Source organism: Rhineura floridana, chromosome 5, assembly GCF_030035675.1.
Source record: "Rhineura floridana isolate rRhiFlo1 chromosome 5, rRhiFlo1.hap2, whole genome shotgun sequence".
NCBI lineage: Eukaryota > Metazoa > Chordata > Lepidosauria > Squamata > Rhineuridae > Rhineura > Rhineura floridana.
Window position 1 is genome coordinate 119,510,630 of NC_084484.1, and position 19,384 is coordinate 119,530,013.

The 19,384-nt window shown below is 42.8% G+C and overlaps 1 protein-coding gene across 2 annotated transcripts in view; it reads right to left on the reverse strand.

Moving 5' to 3' along the window:
* Positions 1–19,384, reverse strand: part of GBE1 (1,4-alpha-glucan branching enzyme 1) — a 271,704-nt gene that overhangs the window by 185,144 nt on the left and 67,176 nt on the right. For both annotated transcript variants that reach the window (XM_061627956.1, XM_061627957.1), the window contains exon 3: positions 14,522–14,637. In XM_061627956.1, coding sequence (XP_061483940.1) covers positions 14,522–14,637 — 116 coding nt within the window. The remainder of the gene's footprint in view (positions 1–14,521; positions 14,638–19,384) is intronic.

The following is a 19,384-nucleotide window of genomic DNA, read 5'->3' on the forward strand; positions in this document are numbered from 1 at the left end:
GAGATTTGTCAGATTGATCGGCTTTGGACAACTTCTGGGTGAGCTATAACTCTTCTCTGTTATTCACGAAATTAACAGCTTATCTCTGTTTCTGTCGCAAAAAGCTGTCCTGGAAGTGCATTCTAAAGATATAAACAGAAGAGGGATTTCTATTCCTGATTTCTATTCCGAGGAATATTATATTGTCTGGGACTATTCTCTTTTTGGTCTATTTTATTTTGACGAATCTGCTTCTTCACGACGCCACTAACTGTTTTGATGCTGGGAACTAAATTTGTTTTGCATTCTTGAACATAGAGAGATAAGGCAGGCTGCTCTGTTTATACTGTGATGTCATCAAGCCTGGAATATTAACCCAATTGTTGCTGAAATAAGAAGTGGTCCTTCTTTATTTTTGTTTTGCTTTGTTTTCGTGGTTTTAAAAATGGCAATCAAGAAAGTGGCTGAGAATCTGGAAGTAACTATGTTTCAGAAAATAATGGATGAGATTGAGATAACGAAACAAACCCTGCGACAGGGTAGTAAGGAGCTGAAAATTGAACTGAGCAAAATGACGCAGGAGCTTAAAGAAATAGGGGATCCTGTGAGAGAGGAGAATGAGATCAGAGATGAGAAAAGAAAAAATAAAGGGAAGATACAAGCCCTGGAGATTGGAACAAATGTGGAATTGGAAAAAGATCTGGAGTTTATGGATTTTAGAAATAAAATCTACTGTTTGGAATTTAACGTTATCTCTGAAGAAATTAATGAAGATATTAGAGATAAAGTTATCAATGGCTTGGATAATCTTTTGGACTGGAATGATGTGATGGAGTTTGATATAGAGAAAATCTATGGAATTAACTGCAGCCATGTGACAATGGAAAAACTCTCAAGAGATGAGCCAGTGCATTTTGTAAAAAAGAAGAACAGAGATATGACTTTACAACAGTATTTCAGCAACTTATTCAGAATGGATGGCAAGAAAATATTTGGGATAGAGGAAATTCCCATCAGACTCTTATTATATGACTATGGCTACGACAGCAAGATTATTATGGAATACTGATAATGGAAGATTGGACACTGAAATTACTGGACTTAACAGGACTATTGGAGATGGAAGATGGAACTAATAGGGATAATGGAATAATGGCTATTGAAATTATTGAACCTAACAGATTTTGATGAGATGGATTAATCGAAATGTTTATTTGGACTATGGTTATGACACATCACATTACGTGACGTCATGATGGTTATGACAATAAGATTATTATAATTATTAACGAGATGGATTAATCGACATGTTTATTTGGAGAAAAATTGATAGATATATTTCTTAAAGAATTGAAACCTCTCTTTGACTTTTTGTGGAAAGAATAAAGTAATGTTTATGAGATTTGATGATTAATTAAGATAACTACTGGAGGAAAGTGATTTTATAATATGATTTAAGAGACAGGATTGTTATACATTGTAGACCTATAACTGATTTGATCTGTGACAAATGGGAAGTCAATATTTTATTTTATTTTGTTTAATTATTTTTGTTTTGTTTTGTTTTTTGTCTTTGAATGTTTTATGATTTTGCTTTGTATGTTTTATGAAAATTTGAATAAAAATTATTGTAAAAAAATATATATATAGAAAATGATATGACCAGTGACGTATTCTAAATTAAAGTTCTCTGTACTATTCTGACACAGGCAATTCTCTCTCCCCCTTTTAGTTCTTGAGGAAAATTGACTTATTGCCTAAAATGTTTGGAAATATGCCCTATGACCATTGGGGCTGCAATCCAATATACAGTTACATGGGAGTAAGTCCCATTGAACCCAATGGAGCTTACTGCTGAGTAGACATGCATTGGATTGCAATGACTGAATACATCTCAAATTATTAAATATTTCTGCACAATTTGAAATATAGTTAAAATTTACAGCTCATTTACGATTGTTTGCATTTTCCTAGCTCGCTCTAAATTAAACGATACCAGAACATTCCTATCATTTACCCACAGTCCTATACTGAAATCCATTAATTAGATGGACTACCATGATAATATCCAAATGCAACAATCATCAGTATTCTGAATAGTTAACATTAGTATTGAATACATCTGAGCATGAATAGCACATTGCATTTATCTTCCTTTAAGGGTTATTTTGTTGTTTTACCATTTTTAACCATGTGAAATTATATTATTGTCACTGATTATGTTGTGAGCCACCTTTTCAGGGCAGAACCCAAAAAGGGTGGAATAAAAATTTGTTTAATAAAATAAACTAAACTCTGAATTAGATTATTCTACTCGCTTCCTATAGGATCATGATATCATCTGCCACAGCGGTAAAGTGTAAAAGATTAGATTGCATTTGTGTGAAACTTTATCCTTTTTAAAACATGTAAGTGGAAGGCACTTCTGCTTGGTCAGGAGCACAATTTCAACAATAAGCCTCTTCCTCCTGCATATGTGCGTATGTGTTCTGGTGTGTCCTCCAACTTACAGCAGTAGATTTTCATGGAAGACACAGTGGGATGCATAAGGAAAGAGGAAATAGAAAATCTCCATTCTGTATATGGAATATATATCAGCATCCATCCAAGCCTACATAGTAATGTGGATGCAAGACATTCTGGTTCTTTGAGGGTTAGTGTTGTAGGAGAGCCTTTTGCCCCCTGATGGTATCTGGAAATGTGATAAGAGTAATTCTGAAGTGTTGGATGGATAAGAGTCTTCTGGGTCTAGATGTAGATAATAAACAAAACACAGCACCAGTTCTTTATCCCTGCCTGATGTCTTTCCTGGGATGCTGGAGAGATTCTTACCACTTACATTCATAGTGGCCTTATTTGCATATGTGCCTGCAGGAGGAAGGGGACCATCACCATCCAGGGAAGGAGAGCCGTTTGCTGCTGCTGCTGCTGTCTGCCTGCCTGCCTGCTGGCCTGCCTGCCTGCCTGCCTGCCTGCCTGCTTGCTTGCTGCTGCTGCTGCTCAGCTACCACCACCACCACCACCACCCTCTCCCTGTTGGACTTCTGCTCGGCAGGTGTCATGCCTTGCAAGACCTGGCCCCAAGTACTCAGCCAGCTGTTGCTGATTTCTTCTACCTGTCCCTTCTCTGGAGGGGATACATAAGCTGGCTGGCTGAGGTGGCTCCTGCTTTACCTGCCTTTTTGTGGGTCTTGAGTAATGTGCCTAGGAGAGAGGACTAAGAGCCAAGTGGGGAGACCTGAGGGGCCCCCAATTAGTGTAGTGATGGGTAGAGGGATATATGGCATTGTGAGGAGGACTTGCCAGGTAAGGGGAACGTGGCCCAGACACTTGACTGTGCCTTGTTCCGGTCCTCCCCACACCCGCAGGTTTGTTGGTTGCCCTATCAGCCAGCTCTCAGGCCTCCGGATGCTGCTCCTAAATGCCAGATCGGTGCACAATAAGATCTCCCTCATTCACGATTTAATAGTGAATGAGGCAGCCCCCCTGGCATGTATAACCAAGACCTGGGTGGGTGAGCAGGGAGGAGTCAGCCTCTCCCAGCTATGTCTGCCAGGGTACCTGGTTCAGCATCAGAGTAGACCTGAGGGTCGGAGAGGGGGGTTGCTGTGGTGTATAGGAGCTCTATCTCCCTCTGCAAGCACCCTGTCCATGTGACTACTGGTCTGGAGTGTTTGCACCGTATGTTGGGTCAGCGGGACAGACTGGGGATTCTGTTGGTGTACTGCCCACCCTGCAGCCCAACAGACTCATTAGCTGAGCTGAAGGAGGTGGTCTTGGGTGTACTGTTGAGATCCCCAGACTGTTGGTTCTGGGGGATGTCAACATCCATGCCAAAGCCACCTTATCCAGGGCGGCTCAGAATTTCATGGTCTCCATGACAACCATGGCACTGTCCCAATATGCCATTGGCCCAACACATGAAGCAGGGCATATTCTAGACTTTGTTTTTGCAACTGGACATGGAGATGGTGATCTGACATCAGTCCCTCTGTCATGGACAGATCACTGCTTGCTGAAGTTTAGACTTACAGTGGCTTTTCCCCTCTGCAAGGGTGGGGGACCTATTAAGTTGGTCCGCCCCCAGAGACTAATGGATCTGGATGGTTTCCAAAGGGCTCTGGGGAGTTTTCCAGCTGATAGGGCTGGTGCTCTTGTCAAAACCCTGGTTGAACTGTGGAATACAGAAATGACCCGGGCGGTTGACATGATTGCTCCTGAGCGCCCTCTCCTGTGTAGAGCTCGTATGGCTCCATGGTATACCCCAGAGCTGAGAGCGATAAAACAATATAGGAGACAGCTTGAGTGCAGATGGAGACAAACTCCTAGTGGATACAATTATACACTGGTAAGTGCCTATGGCAAGCTGTATTTATGGGCAGTGAGGGCAGCAAAAAAAACAATATTTTGCTGCCACTATCAAATTATCAATCTGCTGCCCAGCGGAGCTCTTTATAATTGTCTGGGGGCTATTACACTCTGGCCCCAAGGACATGGTAGAACCATCTGAGGTCCACTGTAATGAATTTGCTAGGCACTTCCAGGATAAAATCTTTAGCATCCGCAAGGACTTAGACTCCAGTGTTATAGCAGATGAATCAAGTGAGGTATCCAGAGCACAGCATTGTCCCGATTTCTTGGATGAGTTTCAGTACAGCTTGAGGACGGTGACAAAGTGCTTGGACAGGTTCGTGCAACCACTTCTGTGCTGGATCCTTGCCCTTCTTGTCTAATAAAAGCTAGCAGGAATAGAACAGCCAGCTGGGCCTGGGAAGTGATTAATGCTTCTCTGCAAGAAGGGGTGGTCCCTGGCTGCCTGAAAGAGGTGGAAATGAGACCACTCCTGAAGAGACCCTCCCTGGACCCAGAAAATCTGAACTATAGGCCAGTGGCAAATGTTCCATTCCTGGGCAAAGTCCTTGAACGAGTGGTTGCGGGCCAGCTCCAGACCCTTTTGGATGAGACCGATTATCTGGATCCATTTCAGTCGGGTTTCAGGCCTGGTTCTGGCATGGAAACAGCCTTGGTCGCCCTGTATGATGACCTCTGTCGGGAGACAGACAGGGGCAGCGTGACTCTGTTGATTCTTCTTAATCACTCAGCGGCTTTCGATACCATCAACCATGGTATCCTTCTGGGGAGACTGGCTGAGTTGGGAGTGGGAGGTACTGCATGGCGGTGGTTCCGCTCCTATTTGGCGGGTCGCCTCCAGAAGGTGGTGCTTGGGGAACATTGCTTGGTACCTTGGACTCTCCAGTATGGGGTTCCGCAGGGGTCAGTTCTGTCCCCCATGCTGTTCAACATCTACATGAAACCATTGGGTTCAGTCATCCAGAGCTTTGGAGTGCGTTGCCATCAGTATGCTGATGACACACAGCTCTATTTCTCCTTTTCATCCTCTTCAGGTGAGGCTGTCAATGTGCTGAACCAGTGTCTGGCTGCGACAATGGACTGGATGAGGGCTAATAAACTGAGGCTCAATCCAGACAAGACTGAGATGCTGCTAGTGGGTGGTTCTTCTGACCAGATGGTGGATGTCCAACCTGTCCTGGATGGGGTTGCACTCTCCCTGAAGGAGCAGGTTCATAGCTTGGGAGTTCTCCTAGAACCATCTCTGTCCCTTGAGGCTCAGGTAGCCTCGGTGGCACAGAGTACCTTCTACCAACTTCAGTTGGTGGCCCAGCTGTGCCTCTATCTGGACAGGGATAACCTGGCTTCAGTTGTCCATGCTCTGGTAACCTCCAAGTTAGATTACTGCAATGCACTCTACATGGGGCTGCCTTTGAAGATGGTTCGGAAACTGCAGCTTGTGCAAAATGCAGTGGCTAGATTGGTAACAGGGACCAGTCGGTCCGAACATATGAAACCGATTCTGGCCCGCTTGCATTGGCTGCCTGTATGTTTCCGAGCTGGATTCAGGGTGCTGGTTTTAATCTATAAAGCCTTACACAGCTTGGGACCACAATACCTGATGGAACGCCTCTCCTGATACGAACCCACCTGTATGCTATGCTCAACATTCAAGGCCCTCCTCAAGGGGCCTACACCGAGGGAAGCTGGGAGTCTGGCAACAAGGGAGAGGGCCTTCTTAGTGGTGGCTCCCAAATTATGGAATGATCTACTTGACGAGGTGTGCCTGGCACCAACACTGTTATCTTTTCAGCACCAAGTCAAGACTTTCCTTTTCTCCCAGGCATTTTAGCATGTGTTTTTAAATTGTTTTAAATTTTTAAATTGTTTTTTTTAATTGTTTTTAAAAGATGTGTTTTAAATTTGTATACTTGTTTTAATGTTTTTAGTTACTGTAAACCGCCCAAAGAACTTCAGCTATGGGGCGGAATATAAATAAATAAATAAATAAAGCTAAATCATTCTATCAATATTATGAGGATAAACCATGATTTTGCACACTCGCTCTCTTTCTCAAGCACAGCTGTGAGTTCAGCTTTCATTTCAATTTTAGGATAACCATAGCTCATCATGACTTCTGAACCTGGAACAACTGTGATTAATCTTAACTTTGATCTACTGCAAGAAATTGCCTTCAAACCAGTTTATGAAGCTAGCTTGTTTCAATTACCTCCACAATTGAAATGAAATTGAGTAGGTAAACATTTGTTAGAGCTTTTTAATATATCTCATTGTAAACTACTGTTATAGACATCCTTGAGAAATTAAAATCTGTGTGAACACTGGAGATAAGCAGCTGGCCCTCATGCCTTTCCTCCTAAATACATATTAATCTATGTAAACCAGCCTTCCCCAGCCTGGAGACAGTAATACATAATTTTATATAGGTATGTATTCAGGGTCAGTGTTCTGTTCACAGAAGGAGGTTCCATTTAGCAAAGTAAAATAATATGTGTGGATGGGCTCTGTGATGTTCCTATATTAATGTATATATGGTAAGTGTTGTTGTTTTAGAAGATACATGGTAAGTGGAGTGAAAGAGGGGGAGTGAATGGGCAGTAGAATGCGAGATGATTGGCTGAGTGTTTAAAATGGCTGAATGTATAAAAGGAAGAGTGAGAGTGGAATTTGGGGGGGAGAAGAGAAAGAGTGGATTGCTTGGTGGGGTTTAGAGAGTTGTTTACCAGGAGGGAGGTGGAGTTCGGATTAGTATTGAGTAAAACCATATGCTTATGTGCCTTAAGAAGAAATCTTGTTAATCTTGTTAGCTTTGTTATCTTTAATAAATACTTAATTTGGTTTACCAAAGGCCTGATCCTTGGCTGGGGTTTCACAGACCAGAAGGGAGGGTAAGGTAATGACCAAGGCTGAAGGGGAACTGTAACAAATGGTGGCAGCGGTGAAGAGAATAACAATACCAGTATTCAGAGTCTCTGGGAATACTAGTATTGGGACATTACTGGTGGTTGCCTAGCAGGGGGATCTGTTGAGATCTGTGCTAGAGCGGATAGGTAAACCATAAGAGAGTGCGGTCCGGACTGGTGGAGTCCCTGGTGGTGCCTAGAGACAGGCAGTAACCACGAGCAGGTAGGAACCTGACAGGGAGAGCCAGGGATCACATCACATGTGGTGGTAGCGGTGGGATACGAACAACAGAGAATCCAGATACGAACCAAAGAGAGTCCCAAAGACACGTGGTGACAAAGGGGACTACGTCACAGGTGTTGGCTGTAGCAGTGAGATACGAATACTAGACAATCCCTAATAGTTGTGTGGCAAACAGAAATAACAAAACAAGATTACTTGTGAGAGTGACTGGCAAAGAGTGTGTGGCAAAGAGTGAGTGAACTCAAACACCATGGCTGAATACATAAAAATGAAAAGAGAGGAGCTGGTGGAGAAGTGCATAACATTCAATTTACCTCACGAGGGTAAAGGGGTAGATGAATTGAGGGTAGCACTTATAGCATTTGCAACTGCCCAGCAAAAACAACCTGTCAGGGAAGAGACCCCAGAAGGATATTTAAGCAATCCCGCTTATATAGAGTACTTGAGAGAGAAGTTAAGATGGGAGGCTGAGGAAAAAGACAAGCAGAGGGAGTTGGAAGCTGAGAGATTGAGGAGGGAGGCTGATGAGAAAGAAAAGCAGCAGGTCTTTGAGGCTGAGGAAAAAGATAAACAGCGGGAGTTGGAAGCTGAGAGATTGAGGATGGAAGCTGAGAGATTGAGGATGGAAGGTGCAGAGAAGGAAAAACAGAGGGAGTTGGAAATTGAGAGAATGAGATTGGGGTTTGAGGAGAGGGAGAAGCAACAAGCATTGGATGCTGAATTACAAGTAGAAAAGTTAAAATTTGATAGAGAGAAATTTCACTCTGAGGAGACAAGAAAAGACAGAGATGGAGCAAAAATAAAAATTACTCCAAAGGACTTTGCTGTCTATGAGCCTGGTCAAGATCCTCAAATTTACCTCAGCACCTTTGAAAAAGCAGCTCAGTTGTGGGGGCTACCTGAAGATAAATACATGCAGTATTTATCAAACCTGATTAAAGGGGAATTGGCTGAGGTATACCAATATTTCCCCTTAGACAAGCCCGTCACCTATGCTGAGTTTAAAGAGGCAGTATACAAAAGGTTCAGACTGGGACCTGACTACTTTAGAAAATTATTCAGAAACTGTCAGATCCAAGCAGGGAGGTCTTTTGTGGAATTGGGAGCAAAATTGATGGATATATTTGGAAAGTGGATGAGTAGTGCCAAAGCTCAGTCAGTAGAAGAGGTGAAAAACCTCATGATACTGGATCAATTATTCCATCAGTTACCACCAGAAATAAGGCTCCTGGTCAAAGACCGTTCCCCTACATCTGTGCAGGAGGCCGCAGAGATGGCAGATCACTTCGCCTCCAATAGAACTGGCTGGGTGGGGAAAACATCAAGAGAGTTTAAACCCAGACCATATAGTGCTGGCAGAAGGGATGTGGTACCACAGCGAGTGAGTCCTCCATTAAAATCTGAAGGGCACAGGACACCCCAGAGTGGATCTGTGTACCCTAAAAGTGAGGAGAAATTATGCTACAAATGTGGTAGACCGGGGCACCTACGTTTTCAATGTGAGGTTGCCAACCCCATTAGTAATCCTGCTCAGACAAGGGCAGTGAAAACAGAGCCCAAGGCTTTAGAAACAGCGAAAAAGGTTCAGTTCTGCCAGATAAACTGGACAGAAGTAACAGACCTTGATTCAAGTCTGAGAGAGGAAGTGAGTGTACAAGGGGCAAATTATTGGGCATTGCTTGATACTGGTGCCGCTCAGACATTACTGAGGCCGGATTTAATAAAATCTGAGGTAATATTACCTCAGGAAACTGTGACTATCCAAGGAGTGAGGGGTCAACCAGAAAGTTTGCCTGTGGCCCTGGTGGATATGACTTGGAGAGGCTGAGAGGGCCGATATAAAGTAGGCATTAATGCCCAGCAACAAGAACCAGTAATACTGGGAAGGGATGTAATGGGCGCCCAAGGAAAGATCTATGTAGTGACCAGACAGCAAATTGGCAGAGAAAAAGAAGCCATATTAAGGGGGGCTGAAACAAACAGGGTGGAATCTGTTAGCCAGCCTTAGGTCACCATAGCAACCACTAGCAGGCCTGGTGAAGGAGACAGACTGTATCAAGTGGTCTCTGGGGAAGAAGCAGATCAATTCAGGGAAGAGCTGCATAAAGATATAAGTTTGAAGCATATAAAGGAACAAGCTCTGACCCAACAGATTCCTTTCACTGACAAACTGAGGAATCAAGTTGTGTGTGAGAATGGGATTTTATATAGACTGTGGATGCCTGCTGAGAGAAAGGATGAATGTGAACCAGTGAAGCAATTGATAGTACCTAGCAAATACAGAACCAGATTGCTAGAGGTAGCCCACGATGTCCCATGTGCAGGACATCTGGGAATAAAAAAGACCAAGAGGAGATTGGCTGCACATTATTATTGGCCAAATATATCCAAGGATGTAAAACAACATTGTCTATCTTGTGGAATATGCCAAAAGGTGGGAAAGAGTGGAGTAAAGACCAAGGCACCCTTAAAGCCCCTTCCTATAATTGGACAACCCTTTTATAGAGTGGGAATAGATTTGGTGGGCCCTTTTTCCAAACCCACAAGGCATGGCAAGAAATATCTAGTGGTGGTGGTGGATTTTGCCACCAGGTACCCAGACGAAGAAGCACTGAGATCTGTAGAAGCCCCTGTAGTGGCAGAGGCTTTATTAAAAATCTTCATGAGGCTGGGTTTCCCTCATGAAGTGCTGACAGATCAAGGCAGTGTATTCATGGGAGAAGTGATGCAATGTATGTGGAAATGTTGTGGTCTAAAACATCTAAAGACCACTACTTACCATCCCGCCACTAATGGGCTGAGAGATTCAATGGAGTTTTGAAGGGCATGATAAGAAGCTATGTTCAAGATCACCCACAAGACTGGGATGAACGTTTGGGATGCTTCTTATTTGCATACAGAGAAGTCCCTCAGGAGTCAACAGGCTTCTCACCCTTTGAACTAATGTTTACTAGAAAAGTGAGGGGAACTTTGGAACTGCTAAAAAATTCATGGGAAGGAACTCTGGGAGAGTACAAAACTTCTGTAGTAGATTTTGTATTGGAATTCCACAATAAATTAACATCAATAATGGAAGTGGTGAAAGAGAATTTGAGTCAAGCACAGGAGAAGCAAAGTTACTGGTATGACAGAACAGCCAGGGAATGTGTGTATAATCTGGGAGATATGGTTATGGCGTTCATACCCAGGAAACATGACAAATTACAGGCTAACTGGGAAGGACCATATACCATCAGAGAAAGGCTTGACACAGTGACGTATGTAATCACCACAGACCAATTAAACAAAAGCAAAGTGGTTCATGTAAATATGTTAAAGCCTTACCATACCAGGGATGCAAAGGTGTTGCAAGTTACCTTATTCCCTGAGGGAAGTGGGCCTGAACTTCCAGATTTGGTACAGGAAAGCAAAGACAAAGGAGGGGTAGATCAAGTGGAATGGTCAGAGGAGGTGAAGGAGGAAGTAAAAGAAGAGATTCTGAGAGTTTTGAAAACCTATAGGAATCTCTTTAGCAACAAACCTGGCCGAACCAGTATAGTTATACATTCCATTGATACTGGAGATCATGCCCCAATCAGATCTGTTCCGTACCGTGTGAATGGGAAAGTTTTGAATGAGATCAAAAAGGAGGTGGAAGATATGCTGGAATTAGGAGTGATCAGGGAATCCATTAGTCCCTGGGCCTCAAGTATTGTCCTTGTTCCGAAAAAAGATGGAACGACCAGGTTTTGCATTGATTATCAGCTAATCAATAAAATTATTGTCCCAGATGCATATCCTATGCCTAGGGTAGATGCAATGTTAGAGTTATTGGGGGTAGCAACCATTATCTCTACACTAGATCTCTGTAAAGGATTTTGGCAAATGGAACTAGACAAACAATCCAGAGCCAAAACTGCCTTCAGTACACCAGATGGGTTATATGAGTTTGTGACCTTACCCATGGAACTAAGGAACTCACCAAGTTCATTTCAGAGGCTAATCAATACTGTGTTGCGAGGCATGTCAGATTTTGCAGTGGCCTATATCGATGACGTGGCCATTTTTAGCAAGTCGGTGCCTGAGCATGTCCAACACCTGACAACAGTATTGGAGGCCTTAAGAAAAGCAGGCCTCACAATAAAAGCTAAGAAATGCCAGTTTGGACTAAAGGAAGTAATCTATTTAGGACATAAGGTGGGCAGTGGGAAAATCACCCCCTTATGGAGCAAGGTGGAGGCAATACAAGCGTGGCCGATCCCCTTAACCAAAAAACAAGTAAGGGCATTTCTGGGTGTGGCTGGATTTTATAGGAAGTTTGTGAGAAATTTTGGGGAAATAGCAACCCCCTTGCATGAATTAACAAAGAAGAAGTGTTCTGAGCGTGTGGTATGGACGGATGAATGTCAGAAGGCTTTTGATCTACTGAAGCAAGCCTTGTGCCAAGGACCCATATTAATAGCACCAGACTATGAGAAACCATTCATCGTGGCTACAGATGCGTCGGACCTGGCGCTGGGAGTCGTCTTGCTACAGGACAGAGAAGGCACCAGACATCCAGTGGCGTACCTGAGTCGCAAGCTGACGCCGAGGGAGAAAAACTATTCGTCGGTCCAGAAGGAGTGCCTAGCGGTCGTGTGGGGACTGAACAAGTTGCGCCCATATGTGTGGGGACGAAGATTCACAGTGACTACGGATCATCGGGCCTTGTTATGGTTGCAGACTATGAAAAACCACAACACTATGCTGCAGAGGTGGTCCTGGGGCCTACAGGACTATCAAGTGGACTTCCAGTTCATAAAAGGCGAGGACAATGTACTGGCCGATGGACTTTCCAGGCAAGTGGCTGGGACTGCATGACGTGACCAGACGGAGGAACAAAGAAAGACATTTTCCCCATAGAGACTTTTATTTGTTAACGCGACGTATAAATCCTGGAACAGAAATAATACTCTGCTGTTGTTTAAGGGGGGGGAAATGTGATATTCCTATATTAATGTATATATGGTAAGTGTTGTTGTTTTAGAAGATACATGGTAAGTGGAGTGAAAGAGGGGGAGTGAATGGGCAGTAGAATGCGAGATGATTGGCTGAGTGTTTAAAATGGCTGAATGTATAAAAGGAAGAGTGAGAGTGAAATTTGGGGGAGAGAAGAGAAAGAGTGGATTGCTTGGTGGGGTTTAGAGAGTTGTTTACCAGGAGGGAGGTGGAGTTCGGATTAGTATTGAGTAAAACCATATGCTTATGTGCCTTAAGAAGAAATCTTGTTAATCTTGTTAGCTTTGTTATCTTTAATAAATACTTAATTTGGTTTACCAAAGGCCTGATCCTTGGCTGGGGTTTCACAGACCAGAAGGGAGGGTAAGGTAATGACCAAGGCTGAAGGGGAACTGTAACAAATGGTGGCAGCGGTGAAGAGAATAACAATACCAGTATTCAGAGTCTCTGGGAATACTAGTATTGGGACGTTACTGGTGGTTGCCTAGCAGGGGGATCTGTTGAGATCTGTGCTAGAGTGGATAGGTAAACCATAAGAGAGTGGAGTCCCTGGTGGTGCCTAGAGACAGGCAGTAACCACGAGCAGGTAGGAACCTGACAGGGAGAGCCAGGGAAGGACGCATCACAGGCTCCTTCTCCAAACATAATTCTGCTTCCATGAATGGAAGATTCTTCTGTGAACAGACTGCTAACCGTAAATACATTCCTTTGTGCTTAAGAAAGGTATACATTAGGCTGCAATCCTATACTCACTTATCTGGGAGTAAGCCCCATGAAACTCAGTGGGGCTTACTTTTGAGTAGTCATGTATATGACTGTGTTTCTGGTGTTTTAGGACTAGGAACACAATTGACTGTTGTAAGTAAATTTGGTTGCAAACTATATAATTAAAGATCAAATACACTACTTGAAAGCAATACTGGGAAACAATATACCTGTAGTTTCTGAACATAACCACCCCCTTGACAAGTTGCATGTTTCATCAATGAAAGCACATTTCATAATGGTTTTCTTCATTTTTACTTGGTTCCAAACTACTCTGCCAGTGAAATCTACTCTTCAAAGGTCAGTATGTCCTAACACAAATTAAAGGTTTTATCATGTATGTTCCCTATGAGTTCCACTTAAACATCCCTTACCCATTCCTATCCAATAATTTCTCTATGTACTGGTGTACATTTATTCCATATGCTGTGATGTTACATATCTAGCTGCTTATCATGATGCCTCCTGTGGAAGTTATGGCAGCTCTCTTAAAAATAATGGGATCCAAATGGTGCCATTCTTTATGCGGAAACAATCTTCTACTCACAAAAGGGCTGTTTAACTTGCTAGAGCATTGCATAAATGGTGTCTTATTCAAATATGTTCTTCTACTTGGAAAAGGTGAAGCATGACAATTGCTCAAAAACATGCTATTGCAGCAGGATGTAAATTCTTTCCTAACCTCTTTTGCAGGCATTTGCAGAAGAAAAAAGAGCAGGCAGCTAATTTGGTTCTATCACGGTTTTTTAGACTCAACTCTCTACCCAATTCTGGCCAATGCCCTCTTCCCCCAGCTCCATACTGTTCAGACTCTAAAGAAGCTTTTCAGAGGGCATAGGGTGAGGGACAGTTGAGACAAAGGAGTGTCCTTCTCTGAGAAGCAGCTTATTCGACTACAATTGAATTTACATATGCTTCTTTCAGGCATACAATCTGGACAATGTTGGCTTTTTTTCACTAGTCCCCATCTCTGAAACTTGTAAGCCTCTGTCTGGGTTTCTCTTAACATTTTTTAAACCCCTTTTCTATATTCAGTCATTTTAGGTTTGCTGTAAAATCACCTTCCTTATTCATCATAAACCCTTTTGTTCACTGCAGTGTCATGATACCTTTATTTTATATATTATTTTGACAGGAAGCCATGCAGATGAAGAGAAGAATCTGCAAGTCTCCTTTGAACTTTAAAATATGAATTGGCACATCAGAGAAACATCAGGAAAAACTTCTCTCTCAGCTTTGAAAATGACTGGATAGAGCAAAAGTAACATTTTGAAATTAGCACCTTTAGTTTTGATCCATGCGGTACAGGATTAAATCCATCCGGTCCAGGTGGGATGAACAATTCCCATTTCCCAAAATCCATTTTCTTATATGGGTGAGAAAATGGATTCCAGTTATCTGCAATAAAAGAAAAGCATTAATATACTGAGCATGTATTAAAATGCACCATTCATATGTAAAACAGGAACATAGACACAGATGAACACCAAGCTTCTTTCTGTGTAACACATCTTTCTAGTTTGGGATTTTTAAAGCATCTTTGGCAGATTATTTTAATACTAGCAGTGAAATTACAAGGCAGAGCAAGAGTTCTAACCAGTCCTTTAAAAAAAAAACTTGTAAATTTGGGCTCACTGATCTTCAAGAATTATTTGATCGACATGGGGTTTTGACATTAACCCCACTTCCTACTCCTTTCACAATCTCTCCTTTGCCTTCTTGGACTTTTGCTCAATTCTTCACTAATAATATGTATCAGTCACAGTGCTTAGTGCTCATCTTTCCTTTTAACTCCTTCCTTTATTGTTTTCTTCTAGTATGGTCTTCACCAATTTGGTGCCCTCCCAATGTTTTGACTGCTGCGCTGGCATGGGCTGGTAGGAGCTGTTGTCCAAATCATCTGCAGTGCATCAGGCTGGTGAAGGCTATGCTAATCATTCCTCTGCTTCAATCTGGCTATTATTTTCAACAAGAAATCATCACTATCCCACTTTTCCACTAAATGTATCCAGGATGGTCTATAGCATAATCAGAAAGCCACCCCCCTTCTTGCTCTACTGACTGTTATCACAGCCATGGTCCCCCTATGCCTTTACCTAGCATTCTTACAATTCACATATTAGTCCTTTATTGTGGCCGTCGCTGTACTCTCTTCTAGCTCTTCCATAAATTGGCAGGTATTCAGCTCTTGTGCCTTCCATCCTCCAACTGTTTCTTCGTCCCTTATGACTGAATAGCGCAAATTACCCTATTTTACCCTTCTTGTCCACACCTAGAATGTGGCACATTCTCTCGGCATCTTGACTTCCTGCTTGTTAATTTGCTATTTGATTCCTTTCAGTCTAGCTTTTGCTCAGATTATTGCACTAACAAGTGCCTTCATGCATATCTGTGACAACAAACATTCTGCTGATGACATTTTCTCTCTCTCCATTTCTCTTTGAGGTTTCTGCCACCATTGATACAGCTGATCATGCCATTCTTTCTTTCTTGCACTCCCTGTTCCCAAGACTTTGTCCTTGCCAAATGCAATCTTCTCTCTAATCTTTCTTAACATTTCTTGAAGTAGTTCATTTTGTTCTCTTCTTTGATCTCTGAACATGTTAGGATTCTGGGCATATAAGTCTGTTATTGGTTCATTTGACAACATAGACAACCATAAAAAGCTTCACTTGTCTGTTACTGACCTTTCTCCTTAAGATTCTGCCAACATTTTTGCCAACTGGGAGAGGTTAGCAGAGGAGATGGGAAGAAGGTTTGCATCTGATTTGTCTGATGAAAATGTCTTTTCATCAACACAAAAGGCATTAGGGACTAGGTAGATTAAGTTTCACATCACGTTGAGAAATGATCACATTTGCAATGACAGCCACACAGTTACAGTAGGAATTCAACTGTATGCATGTATTACATTTATATGGTAAGAAACAAATGGGGATGATGTGCTAATCCTAACCATCTCACCCACCAACACCATTTCAGTTGCCTTCCAACTCATGGACAGTGTCTACAGCATGGATGGTGAAGAGGATTTGCCACTACAGGATGCATCTAAAAAAGCCCTCTGCCTAGATCCCACTTCCAGAAGTGGTGGGTCATTGTTTGCCTCTCGCTATGTTTTTGGTAAGTATTTGCAATGGTCCATATGTAAATGTTTTTCTTGCTGCTTTGCTATTGCCTTCTGAAATTGCTATTGTTAAATATATTGTTCAACAAATCCCTTATGATGATCTCTCCACCATGACCCAGTTTCCAAGAGCAACCATTAAAGATGAGACCCCAGATTCTGAAAAAGACAAATGGAGACTGGCAGGGTGCCTCTTGCACCCAGACCATTTGGGGGCTATACAGACAGCTGCTTGGTAGTACCCATGGCCCTTCTTCCCTATTTTGCTAGGGTATACCACAATGTGGCCCACTCTAGCAAAAAGGTGGTATGTGACACATGCAAGATTGGCATGCTCCAAATTTTCCAGCTGTGACCTAGCAATATTGCCACACCTGGCCTGTTTGCCAAGCCAATTGGGAAAAGCTGTAATGACAAAGAGGGCAGACCATTCCCCACCATGGGAACCCTTTCTAAATATTCAGGTTGATTTTATTCAGATGCATAAATGTTGTTCTTCTGTTCTTATTACTAGAGGTATATATTCTGGATGGATAGGACCTATCTCTGTACAAAGGCCAACACCACCACATTACCAAAAGACTGTTGAAAGCTGAAACCAGACTTAAATGACCAGAGACTCTTCCTTTAGCCCTAATGTCAACAGAAAGCATGGACTCTCTTTGCATGAGATCCTCCATATCAACTGGACCTCCAGCTGATTGATGATAGTGTTCTTTACAAAGTGTGTCAGATCCTTTTATTTACAGGTCCAAGAAGCAATGGCAAAGAAAGCAAATGAGCCCTGCCACCCACTGCAACCTGGCAAGTGAGTCTACATCAAGGTTGATCTGAGAAAGGACAGGCACCAATCCCAACCACTGTAAAGTGCCACGGACTCCAGAAGACTTCACCACCAGAACCTGAGGACTCCAGTAGCAACACCAGTCACCCCCCTTGGATATTTTAGCCCTGAAGAAAAAGAGGGCTTCTGGTTTTGTTCCTGGTTTTGGTTGGTTTCATTCTTCATTGCTTTGACAACTTTCTTCCTTTTTCTGTTTCCCTTTTTGAACTCACAACTAAAGGCCTCCACAGTCTGATAGTGAGCCTAGCGCCAGCCAGCAGAAAAGCTTATTAGGGAAGGAACTATCAGTGAAGGGTCATGTCAGGATCCCACCGCTACCACCACCTTGTCAGACCCCTTCCTGTCAGGATCCCACCTCAGGCGCCACCTGCTAGGATCCCGTCTGTGGTCGCCGCCTTGTCACGGTCCCACCTCAGGGTCCTGCTCTCAAAATGGTTCTCTCACCAGCTCTAGCACAGATTTCTCAAGATCCCACTGCTAGGCAGCACCACCAGACACTCCCTGTAAAACAATATTGCCTTGAAACTGTGCCTTAGTCTCCTCCTGGCTTATTGCTACTTTGTGTCTGGGTGCACTTGCAGGCCACAACCCCCCTGTATCTTTGTGCCTATGAAGAATGCATCCCTGGGTTGTTCTGGATACCTGATGATATTACACTATCTCTTCACCGCTGCCACCACTGATACTGTTTCCCAACCCTGGTATATGCCCTCCCCACCCTTCTGATCTGTGTAAACCCAGCCAAGGATCAGGCGTTAGGTAAACCAAGAAATATTTATTTATATACACAGGGAATAACAAGATTACTTAAAGGTATAGTCAACAAGTGTGTGGTTTCATAAGATGCATTACTCTTTATGTTTCTAGTCGTCAATAACCTGCCTCACTACCCACCTAATCCAATCCACCCTCCAAAACACAGAACCAACCAATGAACTTATAAACCCACCAACTAAAACCAACCAAACTCCCAACTGTCATCCTCTCATTTATACCGTCAGACCCTCAAGAGCTCAGCCAATCATAACACAACACGCATCAACATTCCAACCCATGTACTCCCCCCTCTCACGTAGTCCACTCACCTCATTTACTCTAATAAACCCACACTTACCATATTTACAGTATTATAAATACAGGGGCATCACAGGTCATAACAACACTCTCAGTGAAAATCCAGTGGTAAGCCAAGCACTCACTGGTGAAGAGGATTTGCCACTACAGGATGCAGCTAAAAAATGCTTTGTGCCTAGATCCCACTTCCCAAAGTGGCCTGTCATTGTTTGGCTCTCGCTATGCTTTTGGTAAGGATTTGCAATGGTCCATATGTAAATGCTTTACTTGATGCTTTGCTATTGCCTTCCGAAATAGCTATTGTTAAATCCCTTTGGGATTAGGTGAATACATTTAACAATAGCAATTTCAGAAGGCAATAGCAAAGCATCAAGAAAATGCTTATTATACTTTTATATTGGAAAGGGGTAGTTTTAAGATTGAGATATACAAGATATAGACAGAAGGTATGAGATACTTAGGAAAAATGAAGACTTATATTGCTTCAAAGCATTTTCCCAGCCACCTGAACCTGGAAGGACCATATTCCAATCCTCCCTGGGACCGGTGGGTCCAAGATGCCACTGATTAGGAATGCAACGGACCAGGTTGAAAGGTGACGCTGCCACGTGACTATTCTTTTCCTGGGGCAAGGACCAAAGACCCCCAGGACCTTTCTCAGGCAAGAAAGAAGAATCAGGGTGATTGTACTAGTCACCTCTCCCCTGAATCACTGCATCAGTACAACCTGAGACCCAGGAAGACTGATGCCTGACTGCTTTCCATTCTGAAGAATCCCACCTCGCCCTGAACCTAGAGTTTACCCCATAAGCCCTTTAAGATTGATTGGGCCTGAAAACAAAGTAAAGAAAAAACTTGTAATTATCTGAGTGGTGTAATCTTATAGTTACCTTGCTGGCAGCAGGTATCTTAATTTAAGTATGGTTTGAGTTATTCCCATTGTTATAATTTTATGTTGCAGCCATAAAGACCATAGCCATGATGACCTACCTAATCGTATGTGGAATGTATGTCCTCCCCACAATCTGAGCTTGAATTTTACCTTGGCTACCAAAGGAAAAAGTGGGGTTCTTGATTTGATCTAAATGCAGTATGTATGT